The 12,400-nt window shown below is 41.4% G+C and overlaps 1 protein-coding gene across 1 annotated transcript in view; it reads right to left on the reverse strand.

The window, feature by feature from the left end:
* LOC147369752 (histone H4-like) overlaps window positions 1-12,400 on the reverse strand; it is a 42,255-nt gene continuing 29,855 nt past the window's right edge. Inside the window, exon 1 of the mRNA XM_086412627.1 lies at window positions 1-12,400. This exon is cut by the window's right edge and continues 29,855 nt beyond it. Within this exon, the coding sequence (XP_086268753.1) occupies window positions 1,189-1,455 (267 nt within the window). The 5' untranslated portion in view covers window positions 1,456-12,400 and the 3' untranslated portion in view covers window positions 1-1,188.

Raw genomic sequence — 12,400 nt, forward strand, 5'->3', positions numbered from 1 at the left:
TTGTTTCAGAAATAACTTGGGTTTATTCTGCTTATATTTTAGGTGATTAGTGTTTTAAAGTTTCTAAAAATCTTAAATTATGACTTTTAGTACAGTGTGACAAGAGGTCACTGATCTTGAGTTTTCACCACAGGTGGCCCTACTTTCCTGGTTATCATGGGCGGTGATAATCTTCTTTTTGACAGATAGGGTTTAGGAGTTGTCCCACATTGAACTTGGATTTATTATGAACATCAGGTCTGTATTGATCTTCATTTTTCCAACCTCATTTCTTGTTTCTTTCAAGTTACCCCTGGGAGATCTGTAATATTAGGGCTACAGAGGATGCCTTGTTGTTGAGAAAAGTTTGAAAAGTTGGCTGTGGTTATGTTTCAAGTTTACATTTAGAATTTCAGGGAAAGGAAGTTGAACTGGATTGGAATGTTGGTAATAGTAACAGCTTGCAATTATGGGACATTCAGACTTTTTCAGATTTCAGTGTTGTCACTTTACAAGCTTCTTACAGATGTCCACAGGAGGAATATGTGCATTCTAGAATCTTTGAAAGATAATCAGGGAAGTGAAATGACTTGTCTATAATTATCTAGCCAGCCTATTACTTGGCTTCCTTCTATTTGCTGTTGTTTAAACTGTGACCCTCTTGCTCTTTTATAACTTTTATTTTTCCCTTTTTTTTGGGGGGGTAATGTTTTGTTATTTTTTAAATTTATTTTTCACTTTTCTCCTTGTACTTTTCTTTTTTAATTTTATTTAAAGTACATCTGTATTGAGCAGTTCCAAGTCTCATATAATGAAGGTAAAATCAGTCATTACATGTAAAACACTGCTTGCCTTTGAATTTGACATTTTGGCCATAACTTTATCTTCTCACCCCTGGAAATATGCCCCTCCTGTTTGCAGTGATCTTTGGTAAAACATCTCACCTCTGAACTCCGTTTGCTCACGGCCAAATGGAGAATTTGTTACCCATTACTGCTTGAGAGGGATTACCTTGACTTCCTCTGGGTGAACAGTATCACTTGAGGAGGTTCCCTTGGTGTCAAATGAGATTGCTAGTGGTATAGACCCACCTTGCAGGACTGGTGAAGAGTGAATGCAAGTTGGGTACAAAAAAATCAAGCTCCTGAGGGCAAATCGGAAAGCTTAACCGCCGAGACCGTAGAGGGTACGGCCCTGGCGCTTGAGAGCCTAGACCACATCTATGGCGGTGACAGTCTTCCGCTTGGCGTGCTTGGTGTAGGTGACCGCGTCCCGGATCACGTTCTCCAGAAATACTTTTAGGACCCTACGGGTCTCCTTGCAAATGAGCCCAGAGATGCGCTTCACACCACCACGACGAGCCTGGCAGCGGATAGCAGGCTTAGTGATGCCCTGGATGTTGTTGCACAGAACCTTGCGGTGGCGCTTAGCGCCGCCTTTCCCCCGGCCTTTGCCGCCTTTGCCGCGTCCGGACATGGCTTCCCGAGGAGCAAATCAACAGCAACTAACAAGCTGGTTGTATGGTGTTGTCCATAGAAAATAAATGATGTAAGGCTTGCTCTTCTCATTAGACGTTTTGCTACTTAGAATAAAGTTATTGATCAAAGTTGAGCTTTGAGAGTTAAGGGGTATGTTTTTAATGGAAACATCACTAGCATCCCAGCCAACTGGAAAGTAAACTTTTCTAAATAGCAAACAAAAGATCACTGGCAACTTTGCTCCTAGAAATACTGATATGCCAGGCTTAAAGATGGCTCCTCAGTAGAGAACTCACTCTTCTCTCATGTGGCGAATCTGTTTTGGTGGAAAGATGGCCAAGGGTGTGCACCTCTACAAAGGTTGGCAGTGAGATGGGTTTATTCCCAATGAAGGGCCTACTTTTTTGCAAAGGGCCAGAGCTCTTCTAATGTCACCACTAATAAGACTTTTTCAAAGAGCCCTTGGGCTTCTTTCAGTGTGTCTGGTTGCAGAGGAGAATTCTCTTAAAGTAGGAATTAATGGTTTTATTTACTTTGTTAGGAAGAGCATATGTTTGAGTTATATTTTTTGGCTACATTTCTCTTGATCTCCAACTCATAACTGAATTCTAATGCCTCGAGGCATTTGCCAGATGGCCACATCTTAGGAATGGTCCAAATTTTTATTCAGGTGATTCTCTTTCATATTTCACCCCCCTCAAAAGAATGAAAAATATATTTGCTCAAGATATAAACATTTTGATATGAATGTACCTTTCTTTTAAGCAAGAGAAAAAGGAAATAGTAACACTGGTCTCCTGGAAATTTACCAGTAAATATAGATAGCCAGAACAGAACTTATAAATGGGTAAAGTGATATGATGTAGTTTATACAGGAAAGTGAGGCCATATACTTCTAGAACACCAAACTTGCCTTATCTACTTCATCTCTTTCTAATAGGAACAAGGTAGTGGAAGAGGAAGGATAATTAATCCTTGATTAGATCCTGTTATTACTTGCCAGTAGCCATTGGATTTCCATTTCCATTTCTAGTTTCTGAGACGTCTTTCTTTTGTGATCCCTTGAGTCAACAGTTGTCTAAATTTCCATGTTTTATTTTCTCCTTTTCTTCCATAGATCAGCTTGGTAAATAAGTATGTCTGGTCTCTCATTATCTTTCCTGTTTGAAACACATACTTTAAGAGATGAAGAAGAAGGCTGAAATTGGTGCTTGTAAAAAGCTTCTAGCTTGCTGATATGCATTGCTTCCATGGAGTAGTTTCCTGATCCCTATTTTGAAGTTTATTTTTAGATAACACTAACAAAACACTAGCCAGTTTGAATTCATTTTCCTGTTTTCAGAAAACAGTGAATTGGCAGATATTCAGAGAACTGGCAGATGTTCTGAGAACCAGGGCTTCCCTGGTAGCTCAGCTGGTAAAGAATCTGCCTGCAATTCAGGAGACCCTGCTTCGATTCCTGGGTCAGGTAGTTCCCCTGGAGAGGGGAATGGCTGCCCATTTCTGTATTCTTGCCTGGGAAATCCCATGCATAGAGGAGCCTGGCAGGCTACAGTCCATGGGGTCCCCAAAGAGTCAGACATGATCAGTGACTAACACTTTCAGAGAACTAAAAAGAACATAGGACATATCAGAATAGAATTTTGGAGCTGGAAGTGGAACTAAACACCATCCAATCTAATCCTTTCTTACTGCAGGCAAAGACATGTGAGTTCAAAGAAGTTAAGTTCCTTCCTAGTACATAGTTGAGCTGGGACATGAGCACTTACTTTTCCACTTTTTGCCCAGTGCTTTTCCACTGTCAAAAAGAATTATAATACAACAAGCAGGACCAAAGTTATAAAACTTCCATTCCAGACAGGGATTTGCCTCAAATGAAGTTTACTTAGCAATTCTAGTTCTGTCTCCTGCCTACTTTTTCCTCCTTAATTATTGTTGTTAATTTGTGTTTATTGATTCATCTGCCAGGTGAACTATTTCATTGCACAAGCTGGTATTATAAACCCTCTTAGAGATTACACACTAAAAAGGACAAAATGTGGCTGTAATTTAAAACCTTGTTTTCCAGGACTTTACCAACATTTCTCTTATCCTCTAAAATAGATTTTTCTTTGTAGCAGTCTGTTCAGCACCAATCACAAGATTGTTGGAAGGATGAGAAACTGATTTCTTTTCCTTTCCTGTTCTTATTTCATTATTACCCCTTTACCTTTTCAAACTCTGCTTCATTACTTCTTTTGGAGGATGGATTGACTAGTTTATTGATTTATTCAATAAATATTATATTTGGTGAATACTATATGCCAGTCTTAGGCTGAACTCTGGGAAACAGAAAGACAAAAAAAGTACTGAGTTCCTGAGTTCCTGTGGACTTATCATCTAGCATAGGGAGGAGGAAACCTGTGGCAGAGGGACCAACTGGGATGAAGTGGCAAGAGCAGTTTCTTGTCTTTTTTTGCAGCATGACATAGACAGAAAATGATAATATTGTATGACAAATGGCAGGACCCTGGTGGTAATTTGGAAGCCTGAGAGGTTATTCTTGGATAGATGCAAATGAGTGATATTATAATAGAGCTTGGCTGTGCACAGCCCTTAGCACGCAGCTGTTAGTATGTGCCATTACCCCACACCCTGTTACCAGGCAGCAGTTACCCCGGGACTGTTAGTGGTCCTGCTTAGCCATTGGTCGGTAATGCAGTGGGCCCCTCCCCCAAGCGACCAGCTGTCAATAAATGACCGTTAGTGGTCCTGCTCAGTCATTGGTTGGTACTGCAGTGGACCCCTCCCCCAAGCGATCAACTGTCAATGAGTGACCGTTAGTGGTCCTGTTCAGCCATTGATTGGCACAACAGTGGGCCCCTGTATCAAGTGACCAGTTGTCAGTAAGTGACCCTTAGTGGGCCCATGGGGCTTCCCTGGTGGCTCAGACAATAAAGAATCCACCTGCAATGCAGAAGATGTCAGTTCGATTCCTGCATTGGGAAGATCCTCTGGAAAGGGAATGGCTACCCACGCCAGTATTCTTGCTTGGAGAATCCCATGGACAGAGGAGCCTGGCAGACTATAGTCCATGAGGTCACAAAAAGTTGCACATGTCTGAGTGACTAAGCACAAGTGGGCTAATTTCAGCCAACAGTCAGAGGAGAGGTGGTCTTCAGGCTGAGAGTGAGGTAAGAGGCGGATCCTGACCTTCTCTCCTCAGGATCATCAGGTGAGCTGGAGCCAAGGGAACAGGTTGGGGGCTGTGTCCTGCAGGGCTCTGGAGCTGCCCATGCCAAGTCCACACACTGTCTCGGCCCAGACCTTGAGGTGGCAGTGAACCTCTCCCTCATCCCTGTCTCTGCAACCTAATGACAGCAGCTGTCTACTTGGGTCATAGTCTGAGAGACCTGTCCCCATGGTGCCAGTGGTTTGAGGAGCTTGAGGGCCAGTTGGGTCCTAGGCACCTGGCTCCCTCAGTGATGACAGGTGAGCAGGGTTTGGGGACCTGGCACTGAGCGTACTGCTAGCTGGGCTCTGCCTCCTCTGAGCCAAGACCAGGACCTCGGAGGGTGAAAGTTGTGTCTTGTGACATTGCCCTTTCTTGTCAAAACAGAGAATAACATTTGTTTGGTGAAGATTTATAGGAACATGACTAGCTGACTGTGACCTGACCTCAAGAACAAAGGATCTGACACCAAGACGTTCACAACAATTAACCACGCATCTCTCTCACCTTTCCTAGAAAAGGGCTTTGCTGCAAGCTTTTGGGGAATTTGGGGTTTTTAAGGCACGAGCCACCTGTCTCCTTGCATGGCCTTCAATAAACCTGTCTCTGCTCCAAATTCCGACGTTTTGGTATTGTTTGGCCTCACTGTGTGATGGGCATATGGACATGAGTTTCTGTAATGGTATGTCCTGCAAACCTCAGGCTCCATATAGCCAGCCCAAGGGTGAGATGATCAACTTCTAGCCCTGGCTAGCTGGTTGGGATGCCCTGCAGTAGTCTTGGAAAGGAAATGTTTTCCTTAAATAAGGAAGTTATAGTAAAAATGGAGGAAAAAAAAAAAAAGATTAACCTGAAAGATATTGGGGAAATGGGATTGATATGACTTGGTGAGTAGTTGAGATAAGGGGAAGAAGTTAAGGATTGTTCTTGAGTATGTGACCTGATCACCTGAGTGTATGATGATGCCATATACTGAGATGGTAAATCTTAAAGTAGATGGAAAAAGAGGAGGTAGAAGCTGTGATTATGCTTGAATTAGGTCCTTGAATGAAGTGCAGACAATTTCCAACAGAATTGACTGGGGCCTGGAAAGGGCCGGGCTAGTTTAAACTCTGCTCAAGCCTGACAAGTTAAGGAAAATATAGCTGTTTGGAGATCTCTGCCTTTGCCCCTGAGTCCTGATATGACTTTTGAAGATATGGTTTCTATTAAATGCTGCTGCTGCTAAGTCGCTTCAGTTGTGTCTGACTCTGTGCGACCCCATAGACGGCAGCCTACCAGGCTCCCCTGTCCCTGGGATTCTCCAGGCAAGAACACTGGAGTGGGTTGCCATTTCCTTCTCCAATGCATGAAAGTGAAAAGTGAAAGTGAAGTTGCTCAGTCGTGTCTGACTCGTAGCAACCCCATGGACTGCAGCCTACCAGGCCCCTCCATCCGTGGGATTTTCCATGCAAGAGTACTGGAGTGGGTTGCCATTGCCTTCTCCTTCTATTAAATAGTAAAGTTTTAAATAAGGAACAATAGTTTGTATAAATTTGTAGTGGGGTGTGGTGAGTTTTCAATTGATGGTTCTGTGCAATGGAGACTCTGAAATGGAGAGTTTGAACACAGAAGATTTATTGGGGGTTCTCGTTAGAGATAATCCTATAGAGAAGTGATGAGAGGAAGAATGGACAGAGGGAAAAGCAGATTTGGAATGAGAAGTCAGCCAGTTCAACCTGGAGCTCTGGATGCCACTTCATGGTACTGAACATGGAGGCAAAAGGGCCTGGTCTTTCTATCCCCACATGAACCATTTTTCTGTGCCTGCCTTCCAGAAGAGGGCATAACTTTAATGCACAAGAGAACTTGAATGGCACAGTTCTCAGAACAGGCCAGTGTCCAGCCAGTGAGGGACATAGCTGTGAGCCGTTAGCAGCCGATATTGCAAGTAGATGGAGGAGAGTAGGATAGCTATGCCAGATCTGAAGAAGGGATCTGGGGTGGAACCCTGGAGTATCCACCACTCTGATAAGTGAAGGTTTCTGGTAGGCAGTCTCCATAAGCCTGGCTTAGAGAGGCGAACTTGGCATTCACTACTGTGTAGAAGATCACTGAGGTCATGGATATGATCACTGTGTACAAAGAAGAATTAGAACAGAACCTTGGGCAATATCAAAACTTAAGGAGTAAGGTAAATAAGGGAGCCCGAAACATAAAGAGTGTCTCAGGAGGTTGGAAACTCAAGGAATACTGGTCATTGGATCCAGGTAAAAAAGGCACATCAGCAGTGTGCAGTGTTGCAAATCAACCTGTCTGTGGAACAGAAACAGAATCACCAGCACAGAGAGCAGGCTGATGGTTGCCTAAAGGGAGGGGCTTGGGGGAGGAATGGACTGGGAGGTTGCGTTTAGCAGATGATAAGTTTTTATATACAGAATGAATAAACAACAAGGTCCTACTGTATAGCACAGGGAACTATATTCAGTATCCTATGGCAAACCAAAATGGAAAAGAATCTATGTATAACCGAGTCATTTTTTAACAGCAGAAATTAACACAATATTGTAAATCAACTATACTTCAATGAAAGATGATGGAAAAAAACCCGAAACAATGCAGTGTGTCAGGAAGGCCTTGAAAATGCCAAGTGGATTTAACAACCAAGGACTGGTTGTGATTTGAGGGAAAGCAGTTTTGTTGGAGTTCTGGAGGCAGAAGCCAGATTGTAGTAGGTGAAGGTAAGAGCAGAAACCGAGAATAAGTGACACAGTGTGCAGACAACTTTATTAAGAGGTTTGTGCCTTAAGGAAGGAGGGTGAGGTACAGCAGAAGGAATGCACAGAATGGAAACTGTTTCACCTTGTTTTACTTGATTTTAGTAAGGGAAAGATTTGAGCATGTGTGAGTGATGATTGGGTAATAGTGAGCTAAGAATCTGAAAAGAGATAGAGGTGAGATGAGGAGGCTGAAGAGGCAGGAGGGGGTCAGATGCAAACTACAAATGGGGTTGGAAGCCTCAGAGTATTTTAGCTATTTAAACTGGAAAGAAAACAGCTCACGTAGAGAGCAGCCCTTTTAAGAACTGCACAATAAATGTTGGTTATAGCAACAGATGGAGTTTGATTCAAACTCCCTATTATCAGAGGCAATGCTGAAAAATACCCACATGCATATAAACCTTCGCTAAAGTCACTGGAAAATACTTAGAAAATGGACTAGGCTTGAAGAGGCAGGGATGAGAGTGCAATCTATAACAGCTTCAAAGTAGCCCTTCAGCTAGAACACTTCAGCCTATTTTAACAAGAATGCTTTAAGCACCTAGTATGTGTAAGGACTAGTGACAAAGATGTATACTGTGCAAAGAGCTGGGAACTTGTACTTGGGACACAGGTTTAATTCTTGACTTATTGAGGACTTTCAGGGAGAATTCATTTATTTGTTAGACAATTTTCCTCCTTAAATCAAAACCATCATTTCTGGTGTTTGAAAATACTAGCTTTATGAGTTTGGCAAGTAGTCAAACTTTGTGGTCCTCTGTTTCCTCATTTTTAATATGTTGTTTGATGATTGCTAGGCCTCCTTTGAGATCTGTTGCTCTGGATTCACAAGATGAGGGCTTTGAGGTGTGACTTAGAAAGAAGACTGTTGGTAGCCATGAATTGTCCCCAGTCCTCAGTACTTGAATTGATAGTATTCAGTGAGATTCATAGAAGTAAAGTGACTTGCCAAAGTCCCACAGTTGGCCCTTGAGGGTCTTGGTAGGAACTTGGCTGAATCCCCATCTCCCATTTGAGTCCTCATTCTTTATTCTCAAGTTCCTACACCTAGGTGATCAATATCCTGTGTGTAATGAGAATACCCACAGAAATAGAGTAAGCATGGATTATCTCCTGAATGGCATTCATTTATGTGGTGCTCATCATTTAAAACATTACTTTCGTGTTAAAATTTAAAATGGCTTAGTAAAGAACAGAATATAAAATTAAAGGAAAAAGGAAGTTGCCAAGAAATTTAATAGTTTATAAAATTACATTTGGTAAGTACTTTCTAAAGTTAATATGTATTTGGGTATTTATTAGCACTACCTTTTGGGTTACAGTCCCAGATGCTGGGTTTGCTTCTTTTCTCTTTGCTAGTAAAAATATTTTGCTGCAAAGGCATGCAAGTACTTTCAAGCAAATGGCAGTATTTTCAGCCCCCAAAGAAAAGTAAATTGTAGAGAAGGAAGGCATGTGAGGTTGACTATTTCATCTGGAAAGACTGATAAATCACCAGAGGCTCCAGCTCAGTCAATGCCCACTGAGAAATGTGGACATCAGACAATGCCCCAGTGATCCAGAGGGTAATGAACAAATGTGTACAGTGGAGAAGAGGTCTATCTCTTATGAGTGCTATTATCATAAGCATACAGGATGAAACATAGTTATTAATTGGGACAGGACAGCACAAGCAGGTGATACCCACCACTGTTAGTAGTATATAGCTCCTTGATGTGATAGAAGATAAATCTCTTATGTGGGTTCACATACTGCATGGAGGTCAGTAAGACTATTCAGGTGCTCTTCAATAAGAGCTTTGTATTTATATACTTTTATTTCACCCTTTTAACATTTTGTATGTTTTCTAAAGTGCATAATATACAAATATAATAGTATATGTGTAATTTACCATGAAGTGCATATATTAAGGAGTATATACTCAAATTTATTATATTAATGGGGTGCATTATCAAGGTTTGGAGGTTTAAAGACAAATCTCTGAAATACCTCTCTGGGCTTTGGCAGTAAATCAGTGGAGCCTTAATCTTTTGTCTGGTACTAATGGTTAAGATCAGAAGTTGTTAGACCTTTAACCACAAAAACTGATTCCTTACTTCAGTGAAGACAGCTGAAAAATGACAAAGATGGCCATTCTTATTTATTTATTTCATGCTCTTTATATAATAGGCTCCTTGTGAATGGATATTTCCACATAAGGCCCTTGGAAAAGCCATCACTGATCGATATGTTAATGTGACAGGCTCTCCAAACTGAGGAATGTCATTGCTTTTTCGATTAGAGTTCTAGAGAAGCAAGAAAAAGCATCACAGAAATTGGACAAACAGATTTGGCTAATGCAAGCAATATTTCTTTACCAGGAGTACTTAGTATTTGTTTAGTGCCTTTTATTTTGGCAATTTACTATTTTTTCCCCCAGCAGAGAGTTATTTACCTGTTTTAACTAGTAAGCTGATCATTATTTTCTTTATGTAACATCTTACAGGTTTTATGATATTTGGTAACTCACAGACACTCTTTAGGTAAATATGATAAATTCAGAATTCTCACACTATGGGTTTGGAAACTGAGTCTTAGAGAAATTAAGGGCCTCATTTAAATTTAATTAATTGAGTCTCTTGGCTAAAGTGTTTTACAGTGTATCACACGACAGGGAAAAAGCAGTATAGGTTAGATGATTAAGAAAATATTTGCCGGTTAGACAAAGAGTAAATACCTCAACTTTTATCCCATAGTCCATAGCATCGTTTTCCCTTGCTCTTCTTGTAAATTGTCTTCCTTTAGATATGGACAAAAAACATTATAATTTTGACTGACACAGAACAACTTTACCAATTTTATCCAACCCCATCATGTCTTGCCATGGCATATGATTCAATGAGGTATGCTGCTAAGTTGCTTCAGTCGTGTCCAACTCTGTGTGACCCCATAGACGGCAGCCCACCAGGCTCCCCGGTCCCTGGGATTCTCCAGGCAAGAATGCTGGAGTGGGTTGCCATTTCCTTCTCCGATGCATGAAAGTGAAAAGTGAAAGTGAAGGCGCTCAGTTGTGTCCGACTCTTAGTGACCCCATGGACTGGAGCCTACCAGGCTCCTCCACCCATGGGATTCTCCAGGCAAGAGTACTGGAGTGGGGTGCCATTTCCTTCTCCGTCAATGAGTTATAAAGAAAGATAAAACATGCGCAAGGCTGTTGACAGAGCAGAAGCGCCTTGGATGAAAGGAAGGGACCTGATTTAGCTAAAGTTTTGGAAAGATGAAGGAAAGGACTAATACTTGGAGCAGCAGGATCACATCTGATCAGCCTTTTTATATGTTTCTTCTTTTCCAGCTACTGACTGCTTAGCCAGAAAAAGGCCTATAGAGGGATACCCAAGAAGTGGTATTAGACTTTCAAGAGAAGGACGCTGAGTTGGGGAGATAAAACATGAAAAATGTGAAGCAGGCAGAAAACCAACAAAGGCAAAGTAGAGTAGTGGAGGAAAGAACCATAAGTTTGGAGTTAAAATATATGGTTTTAAACAGTACTAGCCATGCTCTGCACTAGTTGAATTGTTCATTTTTGTTGTTGAGTTGCTAGCTTGTGTCCAACTCTTTGAAACCCGTTGGACTGCAGCATGACAGGCTCCTCTATCCTCCACTGTCTCGTGGAGTTTGTTCAAATTCATGGCCATTGAGTCATTAGATGCTATCTAACCATCTCATCCTCTCCTGCTCCCTTCCCCTTTGACCTTCGACATTTCCCAGCATCAGGATCTTTTTCAATGAATTGACTCTTTGCATCAGGTGGCCAAAGTATTGCAGCTTCAGCTTTAGCAACAGTCCTTCCAATAATTTTCAGGGTTGATTTCCTTTAGGATTGACTGGTTTGATCTCCTTGCAGTCCAAGGGACTCTCAAGAGTCTTCTCCAGCACCACAGTTCAAAAGCATCAGTTCTTTGGTGCTCTCTCTTTATGGTCCAACTCTCATGACTACTGGAAAAACCATAGCTAGTTGAGTAGCTGGACCTAATCCTTCTGAGTATCTGAGCATTTCTTTAGGTTAAATGATCAAATTGAATTGGGGTCTCCAGAATTTGTTTTAGGGCTTCCCTAATAGCTCAGTTGGCAAAGAATCCGCCTGCAATGCAGGAGACCCCGTTTCAATTCCTGGGTTCCCATTGTTCATGATTTATTCTATAATAAACTAAAATAAGTTGAACATGTGAAAATACCAAGAGGGTACAAGACAGTGCATTTGATTTCCAGAAGGTTTGTATAATGGTGGTGTATTTTGTGGGAACTTTCCTATGTATGGGGGAATAATTCTCTGTAAGGAAGACTTTGAGGATGGTTAAACTTGTGAATAGTCTAGAATTAGCCAGGATTTAATGAACCATGGGTAGAATTGTGCTGATTCATGACTGATTTTTTTTTTTTTCTTTTTATACTTCTTTCTTTCTCTCTAGCTGCATTGGGTCTTAGTTGTGGCACATGGGATCTTTCCTTGCAGCACGATGGTTTCTCGCTAGTTGTGACAAATGAGCTCCAGAGGGACTCTGTTGTTGTGGCTCAAGGGCTTAGTTACACTGTGGTGTGCGGGATCTTAGTTCCCTAATCAGAGATCAAATTCATGTCCCCTGCAGTGCAAGGATTCTTAACCACTGACCCGCCAAGGAAGTCCCCCTGACTAAATTTTATTAGTACTTACCAAAGTGAAGAAGTGAAGAAATTATAGAATTATATTTAAATTTAAATCATAGTCTAAGTTTATTTGTTTCCAGTCTTATGCTGGTGCTAAAATATTCCTTTTTTTTTTTTGTAAAATTATGGTGAGAGTAATAAACACACACAGACACACATACATATGTAATTATTCTTTTCTAGAAAATAAAATTAACATTTGTTCCCCCTCCCCCGCCTGCAGATTACTGACCTCCCTTAGGCTACTAACAATTTACTACTGAACTTGCTCCAGTGGTTTTTCACTGACA

This window comes from Bos grunniens, chromosome 7 (genome assembly GCF_055505025.1).
Source record: "Bos grunniens cultivar Pamir isolate PY7600 chromosome 7, Bosgru_T2T1.0, whole genome shotgun sequence".
Classification (NCBI taxonomy): Eukaryota; Metazoa; Chordata; class Mammalia; order Artiodactyla; family Bovidae; genus Bos; species Bos grunniens.